The sequence below is a fragment of the Gymnoscopelus microlampas genome (assembly GCF_963454915.1).
Source record: "Gymnoscopelus microlampas genome assembly, chromosome: 11".
Classification (NCBI taxonomy): domain Eukaryota; kingdom Metazoa; phylum Chordata; class Actinopteri; order Myctophiformes; family Myctophidae; genus Gymnoscopelus; species Gymnoscopelus microlampas.
In genome coordinates, this window is record NC_139948.1 from 29,295,407 (window position 1) to 29,319,101 (window position 23,695).

The 23,695-nt window shown below is 41.8% G+C and overlaps 1 protein-coding gene across 6 annotated transcripts; it reads left to right on the top strand.

Moving 5' to 3' along the window:
* The first annotated feature begins 278 nt into the window (after positions 1-278).
* grna (granulin a) lies at positions 279-22,290 on the top strand. Of its 6 annotated transcripts, XM_084072661.1 has the most exons (18): positions 282-541; positions 1,956-2,096; positions 2,810-2,947; positions 3,828-3,974; positions 6,461-6,614; positions 7,171-7,242; positions 7,560-7,693; positions 8,711-9,001; positions 9,417-9,707; positions 10,482-10,748; positions 11,110-11,379; positions 11,783-12,049; positions 18,444-18,710; positions 19,112-19,378; positions 19,531-19,821; positions 20,093-20,329; positions 20,547-20,822; positions 21,451-22,290. In XM_084072661.1, the coding sequence occupies exons 1-18, from the start codon at positions 533-535 to the stop codon at positions 21,592-21,594; spliced, it is 3,663 nt and encodes a 1,220-aa protein (XP_083928787.1). In that variant the 5' UTR covers positions 282-532; the 3' UTR covers positions 21,595-22,290. The 6 variants fall into 6 exon arrangements, with proteins under 6 accessions (XP_083928792.1, XP_083928790.1, XP_083928787.1 ...); XM_084072666.1 differs by lacking the exon at positions 18,444-18,710 and having other exon boundaries at positions 279-541; positions 11,783-11,952; positions 19,252-19,378; XM_084072663.1 differs by lacking the exon at positions 19,112-19,378.
* The last annotated feature ends 1,405 nt before the right edge of the window (positions 22,291-23,695 follow it).

Sequence of the window (23,695 nt, forward strand, 5' to 3'; positions counted from 1 at the left end):
CAAGCCTAAATAAGCAAGTAGGCCTACACTTTAGAGACAAGACCAAAAAAACTACAAACCACAACTACCAATTTTACAAGCAACTTTACAGAAAAACATACCCGGCTTACATACGCTTATAGTAAGCCGACATGGCAACGCTGTGTACCACGCCTCTTAAAATTATAGAATCGCTACTGTTTTCCATGTCCAGTATAATATCAGACAGAATCTCCAGCGCTCCCTGGCGGATTAACCTTGACGTTCATCATAATAGTTGGCATTTGTAAACGAAATATTTCCTTCCTAAAAGGTGTTCGACCTCTGGAATGAGCGCAGTCTCAGTGCACTCTGTACAATTTAACAGATTCAACAGCATGAAGATGTTTTTAATTTTTTAATCTGTGAATTCATTAAAACATGTGTTTGCAGGTTTTGAATAGCGGGAACTCTCATATAGGGATGTCTTTCGATTTATCGGGGGCGTGTACATGCTTTGTAATATAAAAGAAACTTCCCAAACACCTGACTGACCACAGCAGCCTGGACGTCCATGGGAGAGGTAATGAGCTATTTACCGTATGCATTAGCGTTATAGTATAATATATAGGCCTACATAGTGGTGGAAAAAGTACTCAAATGTTTTACTTAAGTAAAAGTATCAATACAGCAATGTAGAAATACTCTGTTACAAGAAAAAATCCGGAATTCAAAATTTTCTTGAGTAAAAAAGTATAATACCAAAAGTACAATTATTTATTATGCAATTATGCAAGGTCCTATATCACAAGTTTTCAATTGTATAAAATGTGTAAAGTCCTTTGAAAATAGCAGATCTACAAGCTCACAGCGCTTCCAAAGCGACAATAATTGTGAAATCATAGATCGGCTATTTTCAAATAGCCAAAGTAATATAGGGCTTAAGTGGATAATGTATGTTTTAAGTAGCTAGTAACTCAAGTCTTTAGTAAAAAAGTACAATATTTGACTCTGAGATGTAGTGGAGTAAAAGTGAAAGTATAAAAAAATCGAAATACTCCAGTAAAGTAAAAGTACCTAAAAATGTTTACTTTACCACTCATAGTATAATATAGCCTACTGCCAAAATTGTACCTATTATGCAATATTCTCCTTTGTGGATATGCAAAAGTTTTTCATCCGTTTCTTTTATCAGTCCAATGTCGTCACAGTCCAATGTCGTCATGATGACATGAGGAGTAAGAGGGATTTTAGAAATGAATGCGTCCACTAATATAGCTTAATATCACTAGTAACTATTACTAACTTGTGTTCTGCATAGTATTTTACTTAGCTTTAGCTAAATAACATTAAGAAAAGGATTTAAAAATGAAATCTTCATTATTATTTTATTTTGATATGTGCTTTTAAAGTAATATTTTATTGGTAAATTAAGGGACAAGGGTTGTTATCAGGAACTGAAACAGGTGGTCTTTTGAGATGGTTCAATTGTATGTCAAAACATTTAAGTTCCTTCCCTTTGCAGTAGGCTGACAATGACATCCAAGTGAGAGAATCAGGTGCACATCCAAGGCCTTTATTTTGTCATGGCTTGCTTGGCAAAGTTAAAAATACAGTTGACCGAATATTGGTACGTCAGTTTGTGGGGGGAAAAATAATCAAATTGAAGATATACCATCATTACACAAAATGATATTTTTAGGAAACATTTCATCTAAAACCACATGAACCCTATAGCATCCCTATTCAGGGCATGTTAAAATAGGCACACATTTTGCGAAAATTTCAGATCTACAACGCACTCACAACGCATTGCCGGCGGCGTTGCAAGCTTGTAGATTGTTTATTTGTGGTGAAGTGATGTGGTGTAGAGGATGTAAAGGACCCCTCCTTTTCACCCCTGGGGGACCCAAGTGAGGTCGAAAGAATAAACAACTCCTACTGAACCATGACCTTTCATTCTCTCTGTTTCTTTCTTCCCCTTTCTCTCTGTACAGATGCAGAAGTGGGTTGTATTGGGTTGGGCCCTGCTGGCCCTGGTTTGTGCTCATGATTGTCCAAACGGAGGCCATTGTGAGAACGGCCGCACATGCTGCAGTTCCCCGGAAAATGGCTATGACTGCTGCCCATTTCATCAGGTACACACAGAAAAATAACGTTTTTAAATGGTTCTTTGAATTAAAGCCATTTTACCATTTTATTTTGTGAATGGTTCTTCATGTTCCTCATATGGTTCTAGAGAACCTTTTTTTGCCAAAGTTCTTTAAGGCACTTTTAACCACCATGTCTTAATAAGCGAACAGTCGCCAAAAGTCGAGTTGTTGCAAAGCGTTGTGAGCTTGTAGATCGGCTGGAGCGGGCCAAGTACAGAGCCCTGAGAGACAGCGGCCAATGAAGTATATAGGATTTAAAGTGTTTGAGGGGTCTTTCTAGAACCATTCAAATAAATGGTTCTTTAAATAACCTTGGTCTAAAAGGTTCTTTCTGGAACAAAAAAGGTTCTTCTTTGGCATCACTCTGAAGAACTAGTTTCGGTTCCAGTTGGCACCTTTAGTGTTCAGTGTGTACACATAATTCTGAATGCTTCACTTTACAGTCACTCAACCACAGATACAACAATGACATATAGTAGCTGAAAGTTATGGTTGCTGAAATGTACACAGAAGATATACTGTCTCTCAGATAACTCCTACTCTAAAGTAGATAGACCAATGTTTGCACACTGATGCTATTCATCTTCGATTGTATTTAACTGTTTTATGAGATTGCCAGTACCATAAACTTCAATGGACCTGTATGATAGGAGCTTTAAAATCACTTTGGTAGTCAAATTCCATTGTTCCCTCTATAGGCTGAGTGCTGTGAGGATCATATACATTGCTGTCCTGAAGGCACACTCTGCAATGTGCAGGAGTCTGGCTGTGTAAATGCAACTGTTTCATTCCCATGGGCTAAGAGAGTTTCTTCCGGACCACTCAGACTTTCGAAAGTAAGAGATGTTACCAGTGGTGGACAGTAACAGAGTAAATGTACTTGAGTACTGTACTTAAGTACAGAATCTGAGGGTCTGTACTTTACTTGAGGATTAGATTTTAGTATTAGATAGATACTTATTACTGTTACTTGACAAATGTTTCCAAGACAAATATTTTACTTTTACTTGAGTACATTTCTAGGAAGGCTATAAAGTACTGAGTACTTTTAGGTTGGCTGTTTTTTTTTCTTCCCTAAAATGCAATTGGGCACACTTCTGCTCTCACACTAGCTGTGTTTCTGGCTTCCCCCTCCGCTCACCTCTTTGTTACATCTTGTATGGGTGTATAGGAGTAAAAGTATTTAGTTCTGGTCCCTCAGTCATTTCAACCATCAGCAAGTACATCAGATGCAGTGCAGGTAGAGTTACTCTGAAACAAGAGTTACAAGGTCCTATAAATTCATCGTGAAAACATTACAGCAATATATCATTGATATAAAAATTAAGAAATGTACTCCTTATTTTACTTTTACTTGTACTTGCTTTTTTAGCAATGACTTTTTACTCTTACTTGAGTAACATTTTGACTACTTTTACTTGTAGTGGAGAGATTTTGTTAAAAAAAAAACTGTACTCTTACTCAAGTACTGGGGTCGAGTACTTCGTCCACCTCTGGATATTACCCCCTTACTATTTCCCTGTGTCATATGTGCTCATGTTGTACTTAACCACTTACCCAAAGCTGTTGTGAGCTTGTACAGTAGATCTGTTATTTTCTAAACACTTCAGAAATTGTTGCTTATACTGACATGACCAAAATTGTGTCACCAGGGTTAAAATGTGTATATCTGTACATCTACTCTACTTGTCTAATAAAACGATGCCATCCCTGCAGTCTTTTCGAATGATCAGGCCATACTTGGGGGATGATGATGAGCTAGTTAGTGCAGTGATGTGCAGTGACGGGAAATCTGAGTGTCCTGAAGAAACCACCTGCTGTGAAGCCCCAGATGGGAACTGGGGTTGTTGTCCCATGCCAAAGGTACAGATCTACTGAGGGTCTTTTCTTTACTGTATAGAGTAGACAGACATCCAAAGATGCTGACTTTGGAAAAAAGATCATTCTATGGTCTTTGTGGTCAGCCATGTCTTTAAGAACTCGAGGGTCTTTTTGGTTAATTTTGGTTAAAAATCCAGAGAAAATATACATTCATATCGTTCTCTGGACAAACATGCTCAGGTTTGGATTTTTGAATGTGAACCCCAACTATTTATATCAGGGGAGTGGCACACCGCAAATCAGCATATCATTGGTCCAGGTCCATTACTTGTTTAGTACTAGGCTACTGCTACAGTATTTTTCAGATACAGCTAACAAGACAGTTTAGACAACAGTATTGAGAATGAGTTCGGGAAGCTACGCCATGAGACAAAAGGCACATAATATCAAATCATATCAAATGGAAAATTTGTTTTGCGACAAGCAGCACCCATCAGGACCCAAAAATCACAATACATAAACAAATACACAATACATAGACAGATCACACAATACATTGACAATACTACACAACAATAGAGAGGAAATGGAATATGCTACCAGTCATAGTTCGAGAGGCATCACATTACACATTATGCGCAGAACTGAGATTGAGCCTGTTTGTTCAGAATGCCTATACTTGTGGGGACAAATGATCTCTGAGCCCGAGCTTGCAACTGTGGTACTGTGTACCATCATCCTGATGGTAAAAGGCGGTATTGACTGTATGGTGCGTTCTATCTTGCTGGATACATTGATGATTTTATGGAGTTTGTTTATATTAACCAATAACCAATGATGTTGAGCCATACCAGTCAACAAAACAATAAGCAAATGCACTCTCCACGAAGGATCGATAGAAGAGTACCATTAGACTTTAACCACGTTATACTGTCTCAGTCTGTGCATCAAATGTAGCCTCTGCTGACCCTTCTTATAGATCATCAGTGTTGGAATTCCATGTCAGCCTAGAATCAATCGTTGAAGAAAGGGAACTCGGAAAGACCCTTTCTGACAAACAAATCATTTCACTGACTAAATATTTGACTCATCAGCTACAACTGTGCAGCGATGGAAAAGAAAGGGAACTTGGAAAGACCCTTCTGAAAAAATACAAATCCTTTCGCAAGACTTTTCCAGCAGACAGTGAACTGAAAAAAAGAAAGAAGGAACTGAAATCTCAACCATAGTGTATTTGTTTATGTCTACTGTACATGAAACTGGATTAAGTGCTGTCTTCAATATCTTAGTTCCATAAATCATATTTTAATTATTGTTTGATGCGCAACACGTTATTATTACTAGACCGTTGCTTGCCTGCTCAGAGCGATACAAGTCAGGAACAATGCATGCCCCATCCGGTTATCCAATAACCGTTGTCAAGAGTACCCGTTGTACCCGTCTGTCTGTGTCCCTTATGCTCATATATTATGGAGATCTCTGTATCTGTCAGTTTGTCTGCTGTGTCCCTTTTATGCCCAAATATGGAGATCCCTGATGTCAACAGTATATGCCCATATACTGTATGGGCATGACCATACAGTATATGGGCAATGTGATCAGCTGTTCTGGACAACCGGATCTCCACATATGCCTATATATGGGCGTATCGGTTGGATCCGACCGTCTTGACACCACACATACAGACAGACAGACCATAGAGACAGGTATACAGAGATTTTGCTTATTCATTATTGTCTCCGCCAGGAGACATTGTTTTCACTTTCCACATGTCAAGCTAACATTGGTCAAGCCTCACGTGACACGTGACAATACGGTGAAATAGTGTGATCTGATTGGCTAGTGACGTATAGCGGCCTATAAATACATGTGTCACTTTGAAAGAGTCTTAGCCTCTTTCAAAGTGAGGTAAGACAGGAATAATCACGAAATGGCTGAGAAATGGCGGATACTGTAACAATTGGATAGGACACTTACACAGACAGGACAGATAGGACACTTACATAGGACACTTACATAGACAGGACGGATAGGACACTTATACAGACAGGACGGATAGGACACTTATACAGACAGGACGGATAGGACACTTATACAGACAGGACGGATAGGACACTTATACAGACAGGACGGATAGGACACTTATACAGACAGGACGGATAGGACACTTATACAGACGGATAGGACACTTGTGAACATTCCCAACATTCCCAAGTCTGCTGGCGGAGACTTGTGCTCCGAGGAGCACTTTTTCTAGTTTTGTATTTGTTTTACTTATGCTATTTTTGCATTATTCTAATGCAACTTATAATTAGACATAAAAACTTTTTTTTTTCACTGTCTGGTGATGGTACAGTAGTTCTTCTCACTAGCCTTGGAAAAGAGTTAACCAGATCTTGTGCCTGAAAAGGTTGCCCACCAATGGTCTATGAGGGAAAAGAAAAAAGACACTATCAGGTTATTTGACCTCTGTGGCTTATTATCCCATTGTGGTTGCTAGGATATACTTAATGTTTCTTTATTAACAGGCTGTGTGCTGTGAGGATAAGACACACTGTTGTCCCAAAGGAAGCACCTGTGATGTGAAGCAGTTGAAATGCATCTCCTTATCCACCAATAAAGCTATGCCCATGTGGGCCAAGCTGCCTGCCAGAAAGAGAGCAGACTGGGAGAACCAGAAAGGTCAGGAGTTACATGTTTTATACGAATCCAAACTTACTTCCTGCTCTCCCTGTTCACTGTCTATATGGGTGCAGTGGTGGAAAGTAAAAGTATCAATACTGCAATGTAGAAATACTTGTTATAAGTAAAAGTCCGGAATTAAAAATGTAAAAAAGTTTTCAAATGTATAAAATGTCAAAAGATCTTTTGAAAATAGCTGATCTACAAGCTCACCAAGTGTTGCATCGCAACTCATTGTGAGCTTATAGATCTGCAATTTTCAAATGGCCAAAATGTAAATAGGGCTGCAGTGTATGTTTTGTAATAATAATCAAAATCTACAAAGTATTAGTAACTAAAGTTTTCAAATAATTGTAGTGGAGTAAAAGTATAATATTTGCCTCTGAGGTGTAGTGGAGTTAAGTAAAATTACAGAAAATTGGAAATACTCCAGTAAAGTAAAAATACCTCAATGTTTTACTTAAGTACAGTACTTGAGTAAATGTGCTTAGCTGCTTGACATCACTAGATGGGTGTGTGTTCATGCTGCTGTCTCTGGGTCTATGCTCACTTTCAGAAGGTGCACAAGTAACAGCACAAGTTATAAGAGGGAATGAAGTGACCACATCACCTTTCACTGAGGAAGCAGGTAAATGCTTTGTCCATTGTGGAAGGTTCTCATTGATATCAATTCATGTTTTCCAAAATAAATAGGGAACCGTTGGAATGGAATATTGCCCTCTAGAAATAAGCCAGTGGAGGGGGGGGGGGTCCAGCTACATTTCTTAACACAGCATCATAATGATTTTAACCACTTTATCCAAATTTTATACATTGGCTATTCAAAAATAGCAGATATACAAGCTCACAGTGCGTCTCTTCGTGCCGCACTTTTCTTTTTTAATCTCGAAAGTATTACGATATTTTTCTAACACAAATCTTCTCTTCTGGGGGTCCCTGGCGCAGAGCATGTACTAACAATGCTTAGAGAAGGCGAAAAGGCGTGTAATGTATCGTGTGACTCCACCACCTCTTGTCCAGACAAGACCACCTGCTGTAAGACTGCAGAAGGAGGATGGGCCTGTTGTAATCTAACTGAGGTAAAGAGAAGTAAAAGTAAATTATCTTGAAGTATTTAAGGAAGAGATAATGCAAGGTTTCTAAAAAGGTTAAGTCAACGTTATTGAAAAAAGTCAACATGACTACTCTAGACTGTTCTGTCCCTTTTAAAGGTAAATGAAATAAAGTAGCCTGATGAAAAGGTGCCTTTTGGTCTAAGGGTGGTGCTAGAGGAAAGGCCACAGGGTCACCAAATTCAGCATGGTTCATTCTTCAGGGTGGCAGGTGAACTGATTAACAACCCCCTCAACCTAGAATAAATAAGAAGGATGGATTACAGGGGCGTGCTGGGGGCGTGTCCCAGCGTAGTACCGGGGTATTGCACATGCGCAGTGTTATCAGGAAGTGCACGACGGAGTGTTCCAGCAGAGGCGCTACATAAAACCCCCCAGGATCCCTTCTCAGTCGGTCGAGGTGTGTGTTTGTTGTTCTCTCCACTCAGCACCTAAACAGCTGGAGGTTTGTAATTCTAATACACAAGTGGACTAAATGACTTACATAGTTATAAAGAACAACAACAAAGTGACATAAACCCCCATATCCAAGTTTGGGCTAATATTCATTCAGTGATATGCCACACAATTGTGCCTATTATGGCACTAAATAGGCCTACTTGTTTTGGCCATATTAACATTTAATTTCAGCAAATAAAGATCTTCAGCAGGTCTCCGTGGCTACTGAAGTGACACAAAACAAACACTACCGTTTAAGGGTCACACGCTGCCATCTACTGAGCCTTTTTGTATGTTCAGGCAGGATTTTACTGCGCATGTGCAATACCCCGGTACTACGCAGGGACACGCCCCCAGCACGCCCCTGTAATCCATCCTTCTTATTTATTCTAGCCCTCAACAAGGAAATACATGGACTTTTATGATGACTTGCTTGGAGAACCAATTGAATGAAAGCTTTTCGATAACTTCAACAATTATTTTACTTTGAGCCCAACCCCTTGAGTAGTGGCCATAATCTCTGTCCCTCTCATTTTCCTCATACAGGCTGTGTGCTGTGCGGACCACGTACACTGCTGCCCCCATGGCACCACCTGTGATCTGGCCGCCCAGAAATGTCATGGTCCTTCGGGGTCTGTGCCCGCTTTGAAGAAGGTACCAGCTTATACAACGGTGCCCCCCAGTAGTCAGGAAAACACCCAGGGCACAGAGAATGTGCCAACAACCTACGATGAAAAGGCATTTAATGTAACATGTGACTCCACCACCGCTTGTCCAGACAAGACCACCTGCTGTAAGACTGCAGAAGGAGGATGGGCCTGTTGTAATCTAACTGAGGTAAAGAGAAGTAAAAGTAAATTATCTTGAAGTATTTAAGGAAGAGATAATGCAAGGTTTCTAAAAAGGTTAAGTCAACGTTATTGAAAAAAGTCTACATGACAACTCTAGACTGTTCTGTCCTTTTTAAAGGTAAATGAAATAAAGTAGCCTGATGAAAAGGTGCCTTTTGGTCTAAGGGTGGTGCTAGAGGAAAGGCCACGGGGTCACCAAATTCAGCATGGTTCATTCTTCAGGGTGGCAGGTGAACTGATTAACAACCCCCTCAACAAGGAAATACATGGACTTTTATGATGACTTGCTTGGAGAACCAATTGAATGAAAGCTTTTCGATAACTTCAACAATTATTTTACTTTGAGCCCAACCCCTTGAGTAGCGGCCATAATCTCTGTCCCTCTCATTTTCCTCATACAGGCTGTGTGCTGTGCGGACCACGTACACTGCTGCCCCCATGGCACCACCTGTGATCTGGCCGCCCAGAAATGTCAGGGTCCTTCGGGGTCTGTGCCCGCTTTGAAGAAGGTACCAGCTTATACAACGGTGCCCCCCAGTAGTCAGGAAAACACCCAGGGCACAGAGAATGTGCCAACAACCTACGATGAAAAGGCGTTTGATGTAACATGTGACTCCACCACCGCTTGTCCAGACAAGACCACCTGCTGTAAGAGTGCAGAAGGAGGATGGGCCTGTTGTAATCTACCTGAGGTAAAGAGAGTAAAAGTATATTATCTTGTATTTAAGGAAGAGATAATGCAAGGTTTCTAAAAAAGTAAAGTCAATGTTATTGAAAGAAGTCTACATGACTACTCCAGACTGTTCTGTCCTGCTGTTGAAACAATCTTTCAAGGTGAATCAAATAAAGTAACCTAATAAACGGTGCCTTTTGGTCTAAGGGTGGTGCTAGAGGAAGGGCCACGGGGTCACCAAATTCAGCATGGTTCATTCTTCAGGGTGGCAGGTGAACTGATTAACAACCCCTCAACAAGGGGCACAGTAGCGGAGTCTGTAGCGCTGTTGCCTCACAGCTAGCAGATCCTGGGTTCGATTCCCGCCGGAGACGCTGTAGGTGCTGGGGGCATGTCTTCTCCTCTGCGTCATCAGCGACCATACCCTAGGTGGGGTTGAAAGGGCCGACTCTGTGTGGAGTTTGCATGTTCTCCCCGTGTCTCCTAGGGTAGTTAATACCCTCACAAAAACATGTAGTAATCCTGGTCGCCATACCGCCTCCCCAATGACAGCCGGGGCGCCTGATGGAGGGGAAGGGTACTCGTTGGAATAACGTGTTCCTTCCATGCGCTACGTCCTTAAAAAAAACTCAACAAAAGAAAATACATGGAATTTCATGATGACTTGCTTGCTTAGAGAACTAATTGTTTCCTTTAATGAAGACTTTTCGATAACTTCAACAATTATTTTACTTTGAGCCCAAACCCTTAAGTAGTGGCCATAATCTCTGTCCCTCTCATTATCCTCATACAGGCTGTGTGCTGTGAGGACCACGTGCACTGCTGCCCCCATGGCACCACCTGTAACGTGGCCACCCAGACATGTCAGGGTCCCTCGGGGTCTGTGCCCACTGTGAAGAAGGTACCAGCGTATACAACGTTGGCCCCCAGTAGTCAGTCAACCTACAGAGACAATGAAAAGGCGTTTAATGTATCGTGTGACTCCACCGCCTCTTGTCCAGACAAGACCACCTGCTGTAAGACTGCAGAAGGAGCATGGGCCTGTTGTAATCTACCTCAGGTAAAGAGAGTACAAGTATATTAGTGTGAAGAAAATGCAAGGTTCATAAAAAACAAAACAAAATGTAACTGTATTGTGAAATAATTAAATGAGGAACATTTAGTTGAAAGAAGATTAACAAGATCATACGCTACCAGACAATTGTGTTCTGTCTGTTGTAAACGAAGCAAAAGCTTATAGTTGAATAAAGTGCAATATTAAGAAAAAAGCTAAAAAATGCCTTTTGACCTAATAGCGCCGCTAGAGGAAAGTACTTGAATCCTTAAACTTATGCTTTTCTATACAACAACAATTATTTTACTTTATGCCCAAACCCTTCAGTAGTGGCCATAATCTCAGGCCCCCAATGTTCCTCATACAGGCTGTGTGCTGTGAGGACCACTTATCCTGCTGCCCCCATGGCACCACCTGCGACGTGGCCACCCAGTCGTGTAACGGTCCCTCAGAGTCTGTGCCCGCTGTGAAGAAGAAGGTACCAGCTTATACAACGGTGGCCCCCAGTAGTCAGTCAACCTACAGAGACAATGAAAAGGCGTTTAATGTATCGTGTGACTCCACCGCCTCTTGCCCAGACAAGACCACCTGCTGTAAGACTGCAGAAGGAGCATGGGCCTGTTGTAATCTACCTCAGGTAAAGAGAGTACAAGTATATTAGTGTGAAGAAAATGCAAGGTTCATCTGTCTGTTGTAAACGAAACAAAAGCTTAAAGTTGAATAAAGTGCAATATTAAGAAAAAAGCTAAAAAGTGCCTTTTGACCTAATAGTGCCGCTAGAGGAAAGGCCTCAGGGTCACCGAATTCAGTAGGGTTCATTATTCAGGTTGGCAGGTGGACAGCCGTCCTTAAAGAGCAAAAATGTCATTACCACCCCCCTACACACACAAACAAAATACACAGTATCTTATGATGACTTGCTTGGCAAAGTACTTGAATCCTTAAACTTATGCTTTTTTATACGACAACAATTATTTTACTTTATGCCCAAACCCTTCAGTAGTGGCCATAATCTCTGGCCCCCAATGTTCCTCATACAGGCTGTGTGCTGTGAGGACCACTTATCCTGCTGCCCCCATGGCACCACCTGCCACGTGGCCACCCATACGTGTGACGGTCCCTCAGAGTCTGTGCCCGCTGTGAAGACGTGGCCAGCTTATACAACGGTGGCCCCCAGTAGTCAGTCAACCTTCAGAGACAATGAAAAGGCGTTTAATGTATCGTGTGACTCCACCGCCTCTTGTCCAGACAAGACCACCTGCTGTAAGACTGCAGAAGGAGCATGGGCCTGTTGTAATCTACCTCAGGTAAAGAAAGTACAAGTATATTGGTGTGAAGAAAATGCAAGGTTCATCTGTCTGTTGTAAACGAAGCAAAAGCTTAAAGGACGACTTCACCCATTTTCAACCTATCTTCATATAATTGGTCCTCACTAATACTCATGATAAAATGGTACAATTTTTTTCTACTGGGTCTGTGTCTCATAGGAGGACTGTGGACAGTTCAGAAACCCGTCTACCAGTGACATCATCGTTAGGCAGGAGGTTTTTTTCCAACAAGATTTAAATGTTTTTATTTCAATTTTTATTAACGCGAGAACAATGGCTTCTATTATTGCATTGCAACTTTCCAGGAATACAAAGCCTGCAGTTTCTATTAGCTTGGATTCCCCATCGATGATTTCACTGGTAGACGGGTTTCTGAACTGTCCACAGCCCTTCTCTGAGAGACAGACTGAGTAGAAAAAATCACACCCAGTGTGAAATGGGCGGTGTGTGGTCATCACAACATGACTCACTTTTAAAAGGATAAACGACTTTTTTTAAAGTCCATACTGCTATTCATAGGGCTGCACATGTGTCATGTGTTTCGCTAGCCAATCACAGTCCTGAATTTGCAAAGTCAGCCAATCACATTACAGTTAGTGGTGATGACACTAGCTGTAATGTGATTGGCTGATATGAAAAAGTATCGATTTGCATTAACAATGGAAGGGTTAGGGGGTACACAAATTTTTGGTCGGTGTCCAAAAATCACTTATAGGGGGCGGCTACACCGCCCCAAAAAATGTTACCATTTTATCAGGAGCATTAGTGAGGACCAATTATATGAAGATAGGTGGAAAATGGGTGAAGTTGTCCATTAAAGTGCAATATTAAGAAAAAAGCTAAAAAGTGCCTTTTGACCTAATAGTGCCGCTAGAGGAAAGTACTTGAATCCTTAAACTTATGCTTTTCTATACAACAACAATTATTTTACTTTATGCCCAAACCCTTCAGTAGTGGCCATATACCCAGGGGGCAAAGGGGGGTATGCTGCATTTGCTCTGCTATAAAAGGTTGGCCACCAGAAATAATATCTATGACCCCGTAGGATCACAACCTATATGGACAACCCGGTCAATTTTTTGCTGGAAATCCAATATGGCCGCCTCAATATTGGCCCCTATCAGTACCCAGGGGCAAAGGGGGGTATGCTGCATTTGCCCTGCCATAAAAGGTTGGCCACCAGAAATAATATCTATGACCCAGTAGGATCACAACCTATATGGACAACCCGGTCAACTTGCTGCTGGAAATCCAATATGGCCGCCTCAATATTGGCCCCTATCAGAAAATAGCTTTGGCAATAACTTTTGAACCAGATGGGCTAGAAATAAAAACTTGGTGTCTATTTCATGGTTTCAGAGCATGAGAAACTCAATGGAATACTTATCTTTATGATTGGGTGTGTCTGGACCTTTAATTTGCATATTTCCAAGATGGACGCCACGCGAAAATGAGTTTTACCATGACTTTTACAGTGACAGCTGTTATGGCAAAAAGTCAGCTTTTTAAGCAATATGAACACATTTGGTCAGTTTGAGCTTTCATTTCTATTTTGTCAATATGGCTGCAGTCACAAATAATGTATGGTATTACATTTTCCCCCAGATTTATTGATTTATAGATCTATAGTTGTGGGGATGATTGCAGAGAAAAATCGAAGAAAAAGCCCACAATGCATATTATGTATCATTTTAATAAACTAAATACAATATAAACATACACATGCACACTCCAAGACTTGCCAAAAACTTCAACTTTAGGGCTATACAAATTAACATAGTGGTATGCATTCAAGTAACATAACAAAATATAGACTACTTAGTGACAAATAGAGTAAAGGCGGAGTTGATGTTGCCTACAAAAGGTTAATTTTGACCTCTATGGTGCTGTCTTGCCTGCTTCTAAAGCCAATGATACTATGGTACAATGCTATTCACTGTCACTGTTGTCATGTGTTGCACTGATCCTGCTGCATCGTGTCTCCAGTACCTGGCAACGGCATCCTAAGTAGCATGGAATTGCCTTCTTTGGACAGGAACAGAGGCATGATATTGCCTTGTTCATTGACAAAGGCAAGGCTGGCTCGGTAGATGCAAGGGGGACTGCATTGCTAGCACTGAGAGACCATCCATACTCTGTGAAAGAAGGAATATCCGGCTTGGCGATATGTGCACATTTATCTATTATGGTTGCTAGAGCAGCTCTTCTCAGGTGCAGGTCAAAGGCATTCTCTGTCGGAGGCAGCAGCTTTAAGAGGGTTGATATATTATTGAGGAACTTGTACACTCTAAGCTTACTCAGGTCAAAATCCTCCGGGTGGTCCGCTTTGGATGTATATACAGCAATTGTGAGGTCTCGTGCCTGATTGATGACGTCATATGAGAGGGAATCAGAAGAGTTTTCACCAAACTCCTCAAGTGCAGGGAGATCCAGACGCATGCTGGCCTTGAACCATGACTTCTTCCCAGTGAAGAAGGGATAGCTGGTGGTATCTCTGCCACTTAAACTATGGATAAAGGGCAGGGCACGACACTGTGCAAGCCCCAGTGCTGATACCATTTGATGGATAGGAAGGTATGAATTTTGTTTTGTTCTCACCCACAGTTCTGGAAGGCATCTGAGATGGGTTGCTGCATAGTAAAGGCACATGATGATGATGTCTGTGTCATTGGCATGGATGACAACTCTGTCAACTTTGTCATTCTGGACACTGTACAGGGTGTGGAGTATTATTCTTGTATCAGCTTCCTGTTGTGTGGATTCTAGTGCAGGGACATCTTCAATAGACCCCTCCTTGATCACCACACTCCTTGTCTCTTCTTTAAACCACCCACCCAGGTAAAGATGTGTTGGACCAAGGGCCGACTTAAGTTCTCATTTTCACACCATTCGTCACAAACTCAATAGGTTTGCCTTGTTAGCTGACACAGCAAAAACTCCTGAGGATCTGGAGCTGTGTAACGCATACTGACTTCATATTCTTTGGTAGGTTTTGGTCGAGCATATCTGTGTTCTTGCTCAGCTGTCTTAAGACTAGGTCCACTGTACCGGTCAGAACAGAAGTGAATGATCTCTGTGCCAGCAGGCACATCATTCAACAGCAGACGTTGGTATCGTTCAGCGATTGTTCCAAATGCTTCACCTTTCAGGAACGACCAATGGCGTATGGCATACATGGCATCAATAACTACTGCTGTTTTTCTGTCTTCTGTAGGCAGGTCAGGGATGCATGCAACTTTGGTCTCCTCTTTCAGGACCTTCACAAGGCTTGCCTTGGTACCTGTTCTCATCCTGCCATCTTCCTGGAAGAGGGAAGGGGGAAAGCCACTGCACTCGTGGTTGCCTATAAAGTCAACAAGGTTGAGTTCTCCACCACTGGCTATGATTTGGGTCATGTGCAGGAGGCCAGTAATTTCATTGCTCTTGCCAGGTGCTGAGGTTTTCCCCTTAGATTTTTTAGATTTTGTGTTTTGAGTGTGTTTTAAGCTTCATTATGCTTGTCTTCTTCTGTTCACTGGACAATGACTCACACAGTGCCTTCAGACCCAGTTCTTTCACACTCATCAAGTGGTCCTTGACTGTGGAATCAGCACACTGTCCTGTAGATATGTTGATCGTGGATGATGTGCTAACTGTAAATGGGTTAGTCTCCACTGCTGCCATGACCTTGACTACCATCTCTGCATCCCGGGTTACACGACTCTGACCAGACTCATGGTGTGAGTTGGAGGAGTGGAGGTGGAGCATAGACTTGAGCTCTGCAGAGACAGCTGCAGTGAGTGGTTTTGTGTAGACCCATTTTGTCCTGGCAGCAGGGCTGAGTGTAATGCCATCCAGACTGCTTGCTTCCTTGGCATCGGCATTATAGGTCTGCTCCAGTAGCATGTCAAGAGAAACACTGTTGTGGCTGCCATCTGCTCGTCTGCCAACAAATACACCTGCCATCAGTGCTTCATGTACCTCTGAAGCTGTTTCTGGTAGTTTCTTCATCTCAGCTAAATACAGAGGTAAAGATTGCTGCCCGTACTTGTAGTGGCCTGCTGCAGTGAGGTAGGGTAGTATTCTTGCTGATTCACAGAGATGTCCTGTCCAGTCACCTTCCCGATCGTAGTAGATAAACCTTTGGAGAATATCTGACATCTCCAGGAAGGTTGCCCAGAGGACTGCAGTTGGTTGCCCATTCAATGATTCCTGAAAAAGCAGCAGCTGCTCTCTTAGGACTGGCATCTCTGGACTGCCATCTCTGTTGCCATAACAGTCAGCTGTCACTGTAAAAGTCATAGTAAAACTAATTTTTGCGTGGCGTCCATCTTGGAAATATGCAAATTAAAGGTCCAGACAGTGATGTTGCTAGGTTTTCAATGTAATGGGTCCTGGGATGCAAGGGTGGTCTTTTAGATGGGTCCCAGGGACATTTTATGGGTCCCCAATTACACGTCCCCCCCCCTATCGTTTTCTTTGATCTCCAATCTCCATATCTTCTATGCGTGTGTGACTGTGTACATTATATCCTGATGCAGTGGATCTCAACCTTTTCAGGCAGCGACCCCCCAAAATAATCATATTTTAACTGGGGACCCCCCACCCTGAGGAATTAGGAGTTGAGGCACTTAATTTAGTTTGATTCAGTTCCACAGATACATTGTGAAAATAGCAGATCTAGATCAGTGCGACCCGTTCCTGCTTTTCAAGACCGATACCGATATATATACATATATTAAAAAATCATAAATATATTTTTTCAAATGTATATGATTCTGTAGTATTAGCACACCTTATGGTAAGAAATACTAGTAGTGGGCAACAGGTGGATTTAACATACCTTTGACCAATAGAATACATTTAATCATAGAACCTTTTAATCATTATTATTATTTTATTTTGTATTATTTATGAATGTAGAATTTATTTTTACTATTTATTGTGTAGACTGAAAACACTGGCTTACAGTGGAAGTATTGGCAAATAAAGAAATAGGAATTCAAGAAATAATGAAGACAAATACTGACAATGCCTATGAACATTGGCTTGCAGTTATTGCACATAGTCAACATGCAATAATACTATTAGGCTTGTCATTGAGAAAGGAAAATAAAGTTGTCTTTTTGAGGAGAAGTGGAACCTTATAAGTCACTTTAAGTTTAGCATGAGGGAGAGGGTCTACCCTCTTCAGGGAATTAATTGTTATGATATCTCTAAGCTACAGAAAACATCCAGTTGCCTATTAAACATACACAAGACACAGACGATAGACAACCGGTTACTTACAGCTGCCATTAATTAGTGCTTTTGTTTGCCTTTGTGGTCAAATCAGGGTCAAATGCATAGGATCAACGAGCCATCGTTAACCTGCTAATGTTACACAGCTGATTGGCAACATGCGTTAATCCACCACTCACTCTGATCTCCAAGCAAGTGGGAGAACACTCTAAAATCGGGGATTATACTTAGGCTGGTCAATTTAAGATGACAACAGCAACAAAGATTAGTAGTAGGCCTGTATGTATGATGATCAGTTATTATTCCAGACAGTGGTCTATCCAAGACGTTTTAACACGTTTAAGAGCAGGTCCTCATGCCGTCTCTCTCTCTCTCTCTGTGTGTGTAGCGTAGACTAACAGCGAGGGGCTGTGCTGCTGCTTCTGCCACACAACGCCGTTTAACCGAGTTATACTTCTCCAGTACAACGGTGTCTAACCGGAGAGTTATACTTCTCCACCAACGGTGCCTAACCGAGAGAGTCCATGTAGATCACAGCTGACAAATATTATATATTATCGGAGCTAATCGGAGCTGCGTCCCATGGACGCACTAGAGTTGTCATGAATGCGTCCTTTCGCAATATGGTGCGTCAGCGACGCAGGACGCAGGCCTACGAGCATCTCTGTCCAGACACACTTAATCATGAAGATAAGTATTCCATTGAGTTTCTCATGCTCTGAAACCATGAAATAGACACCAAGTTTTTATTTCTAGCCCATCTGGTTCAAAAGTTATTGCCAAAGCTATTTTCTGATAGGGGCCAATATTGAGGCGGCCATATTGGATTTCCAGCAGCAAGTTGACCGGGTTGTCCAGGTTGTGATCCTACTGGGTCATAGATATTATTTCTGGTGGCCAACCTTTTAGGGCAGGGCAAATGCAGCATACCCCCATTTGCCCCTGGGTACTGATAGGGGCCAATATTGAGGCGGCCATATTGGATTTCCAGCAAAAAATTGACCGGGTTGTCCATATAGGTTGTGATCCTACGGGGTCATAGATATTATTTCTGGTGGCCAACCTTTTATAGCAGAGCAAATGCAGCATTCCAAAAAAAAGGGGGTTTTGCCCCCTGGGTAATAATCTCTGGTCCCCAATGTTCCTCATACAGGCTGTGTGCTGTGAGGACCACTTATCCTGCTGCCCCCATGGCACCACCTGCGACGTGGCCACCCAGTCGTGTAACGGTCCCTCAGAGTCTATGCCCGCTGTGAAGAAGGTACCAGCTTATACAACGGTGGCCCCCAGTAGTCAGTCAACCTACAGAGACAATGAAAAGGCTTTTAATGTATCGTGTGACTCCACCACCTCTTGCCCAGACAAGACCACCTGCTGTAAGACTGCAGAAGGAGCATGGGGCTGTTGTAATCTACCTCAGGTAAAGAGAGCACAAGTATATTAGTGTGAAGAAAATGCAAGGTTCATCTGTCTGTTGTAAACGAAGCAAAAGCTTAGTTGAATAAAATGCAATATTAAGAAAAAAGCTAAAAAGTGCCTTTTGACCTAATAGTGGCGCTAGAGGAAAGGCCTCAGGGTCACCGAATTCAGTAGTGTTCATTATTCAGGTTGGCAGGTGGACAGCCGTGCTTAAAGAGCAAAAATGTAATTACCACCCCCCTACACACACAAACAAAATACACAGTATCTTATGATGACTTGCTTGGCAAAGTACTTTAATCCTTAAACTTATGCTTTTCTATAAAACAACAATTATTTTACTTTATGCCCAAACCCTTCAGTAGTGGCCATAATCTCAGGCCCCCAATGTTCCTCATACAGGCTGTGTGCTGTGAGGACCACTTATCCTGCTGCCCCCATGGCACCACCTGCGACGTGGCCACCCAGTCGTGTAACGGTCCCTCAGAGTCTGTGCCCGCTGTGAAGACGTGGCCAGCTTATACAGCGGTGGCCCCCAGTAGTCAGTCAACCTACAGAGACGATGTTAAGGCGTGTAATGTATCGTGTGACTCCACCACCTCTTGTCCAGACAAGACCACTTGCTGTAAGACTGCAGAAGGAGGATGGGCCTGTTGTGAAATACCTGAGGTAAAGAGAGTACAACCAATTAGCGTTAAGAATTTAAGGATGAGAAAATGCAAGGTTTATAGAAAAAACGAATTTAACTGTATTGTGAAGTAAAGGAGGAAGATTATGTTGCAAGATGATTAACAAGACCATCACTCATTTTCCCAATAAAGGCTGTGTGCTGTGAGGACCATATACACTGCTGCCCCCATGGCTACACCTGTGACCTGGCCTCCCAAAAGTGTAACGGTCCCTCAGATTCTCTGCCCATTGTGAAGAAGGTGCCTGCTTATACAACGGTGGCCCCCAGTACTGTGGAAGCCACAACCCAAGAGCTAGAAGAAGAAGAAGAAGAAGGGGCAGAAGACGGAATTCGATGTGACCAACACACCAGCTGCCCAAAATACACCACCTGTTGTTTCATTGATAAAATTCAAAAGTGGGGATGCTGCCCAGTGCCAGAGGCAAGCTACTCTTGATAACTAATAACAATTTCCATCTTAAGACATTATTATAGACTATATTCACACACTGGCCCTTTTGCCGTTTTGCACACTGTTGAGAAACTTCAAGTACTGTATAAGAATGCCAATACCTATATTGTATGTGTACAATGAGTGAGAAACCTCACTCTGAATATGATCAATAGATAACCATCATACCACTCATGGTTAATAAAAGCACTAATTAAGACATGAAGTCAATTTGAATACTTCTTCTCTCACTTCTCCATAGGCGGTATGCTGTAAAAATGGAGACCACTGCTGCCCCAAGAGCTACTCTTGTGATCCGGATAAAACTGCGTGTCGCAAAGGGGAAGTGGTGATTCCATGGTACAACAAGCTCCCAGCTACTAACAGCCAAAACGCTGCTCCCAACTCTGTGGAGTGTGATGTCCAGAATGCATGCCCTGAACACTCCACTTGTTGCCGGCTCTCCACAGGACAGTGGGGCTGCTGCCCTCTACATAAGGTGTGTGTGTTTTGTGTGTGTGTGTGGGGGGGGGGGGGGGGAGAGACAGACAGAGGTAAAAGAGATTACATAAGAATTTTGTTTCATCAGCCTACATGACATGCAATATCACTATGGATTAACCTTATCAGAATGACTAAATGTAAAACACACATGCAGCGTAGTATAAATCGTCTATTCTTTACAGTAACATCCTTTGTATCTTGTCTTCCTTCAGGCTGTGTGCTGCCCAGATATGGAGCACTGCTGTCCACAAGGTTACAGCTGCAACCTAGGCTCAGCATCCTGTCTGAAAGTCACCATACTACAGCTACAGAGAGTGCCATCAACCCGGGTTTCTGGGCTACCATCACTGTCGCAGCCCAAAACCCAACCCAAGTTGTATGACTTAGGGAGGGTTGTCCAATGTGAGGGTGCACCTGGTACCTGCAAAGATGGAGAGACATGCTGCAGGACATCCACCACTACATGGGGCTGTTGTCCGTCTCCGAATGTATGACATACAGTACAATAACATTATAGCACATTTTATAGAAAGGAAAACAAGCACCGACAAGTGAAAAACAAAACACCTACAAAATGAAGTTTTATTCAGGGTTGCATGTCTAATTGCTACTTGAGGCTGTAGCCTACGGTTAGTCTCACATAGCCAGACGATCAGACATCTCCGCCTACTGATATGTCTGGGGAAGTGGGTGTGGACGCTGAAGAAAACTAGCTGTAACAAACCTACGCGTGCTGCTTCGAAAACCAATCCTGAAAACGTCCCATATGAAGGCACGCACTAATTGGTACTGTGATGCTGTTTTTTCAGTTTTACACACTGGACTGAATTTAGATCAGACATATCATTCAGTTCTCTGATGGTCTGGCTATGCGAGACTAGCCTACAGTAAACCTACAATTGTCTTGCATACTTTATATACCGTAATTGAGCCGTGCACGTTTCCACCATAGTTATCAAACTGCAGTTGTATCAACAGTAGTAGAAAGACACCATATCAGTATGTCATTTAAATATTGCCTTCGGCTGAAGGAGCCATATTTGAATATTCAGTTCCATAATAACTGTCATGTCCTTCTTTCCTCTCCCTATTGTTTTATTCCCGACTGTCCACCAGGCGGTGTGTTGCAGCGACATGAAGAATTGCTGTCCTGCTGGCCATACCTGCAACAAGGATGGGACCTGCTCACAGAACACAGAACTCAGCTGGGACAACTGGCAGCAATTCTTCTTCAACAAGAAACGAGCTCTGCTTTTGTGAAAACACACTGTGTCTCTCTACTGTACTTCATTTCCAAATGCAATGTAGTTTAGGGAATTAGACAATGAATAGATGCTCTTTTTCCTCAGGGGACATTTTGAATGTAGGTTGGGATACTAATTGCACTACGCTTGCACTCAAAGACAAAGACAAATTGCACTATTGCTATATTTGCTACTTGAAACCACCCTTTGGGTTCAAAATATGTGTGTTTAATTTGAAACACTTCAGATCATTTTGGTTCAATGTTGTCATTTTTACACTGCCAAATAATAGCCACCATATTGTGTTTGTTTTAATTTAAACACACTGCTTCTGCTGCTTGCTTCACAGGGTACATTTTTCTGTAGGTACAGAATGTCCTTCCAATTTAGTGTTCAAATGAAAATGAATGAAGTGAAATTGTTAGCTGATGTTACATTGTGATATTTGTATTGTTATATTTTGTGTAACATGCATTTCTCATTGAGTTCTAAAAATTCTACAGAGTTCTACAAAGATTTCACATCAATTCTACACCTGTGGCACAGCTTCATCTCAGACCTTGTATTGGCCTACATCACTTTCTGACATTTCTACATTCAGTAGGCTTATAATTTGATTTGCGTTTGTATATTTCCACCACGAAATAATGGTGCACAATCCAATATAAACAATGATTTGTATTTTTGGTTAATTAAATAATTCTGATGAAAACAGTGTTGTATTTAGCGGACAACAAAATAGCGACATTTTCTTCTTGTGTGTTAATTCTAGTGTGACACAGCTAATATAATGATAGCATACTATCATTGGCCATTCAAATCAAAGAGTCAGAGAGAGAAAGCCCTGAAGATTTGCACTTTTATAGGAACTCAGAGACAAATGTAATCAAATGGACTTTACATTTGTACACTCTGTTAAATCACTGGGGATTTTACAGTGCAAGTAGTGTGCCACTGTCAGTACTTTGCAGGGGTGTGAAGCAATCCGAGAAGGGCATTAGGACAGTAGTTAGTGTGTTTGTCATTCGAAGGGGAACAGTTTATCTGGACTATGTGTTACAGGCCAATGCCATATGAGGTGTCTCAGAGAGTAAGGACATGGTGCAGAGGATGTGGGAAGGATAACCATTATGAGGAGGATCACAAAGTAGAGGAAGAGGAAGCAGTGTCTGCACTTTGAGGGGAATTACTGCAGGCTCAGCACATATCCATTTCACTTTCACTAAGAATGAAGGAAGTGAAAGTTTAAAACAATGCGTTTGTTCCTTTTGCATTTAACAAAAAAATATTCTCAAACATACATCTCCCACCCACCACCCTCTCCCAGCCTCTCCTTGACAAGAACTCAGAAAAACTAGACATACAGACATTAACACATTGAATTAAAGATAACAAAAACATGAAGTAAAATAAAGGTGTGCATCTCACCATCACAGGCAATAGTCTAACTCTGGGTTATTGAATATGACCCTAAGACCCCCACATCCATCTCCTCCTGTTGCTGTAGGTTACTGTACCAACACTGGCATTACTTTTAGTAAGTGAATAGGTCTCCAGATTTCTTCAAATTTGTGAGTTTTTTGACTAACAATACAAGTAATCTTTTCCATGGACATAGATGAGGACATTTCCGTACACCACATATGAATCTGTGGGCATTAACATTTTTCCAGCCTAAAGCAATTATACATTTTGTTTGTAGGATACTCATGTCTATGAATTTAATTTCTTCTCTTTGCAAAACAGGGGTCTCAGGGTAAAAGCCCAGAATACAAAAATTTGGGTCAGATGTTCACTTTTACGCATTCCCAAATACAATTAAACAATGTTCCTCTTTCTTGAATCATGCCATTTAATGCAGGTATGTGGGATGTTATCATTGAACTTGTGCAGTTTAACAGGGGTTATGTGTATGTGCATCAACCATTTATATTGTAGTGATTGCATGTCTCCACTTTCCACTTCCAAAAAAGTAAGAGTTGCCATGGCCAATTCATGTTTTTGAGGTAGCCTATTTGAAGAAGTGTTTTCTTGGAATGTCTTATTTAGCTGACACTTCTTCAAATTACATAAAGAACTGCATCTTTGTAGAAGGAAGTGAAAGTGCAGAAAAGGCG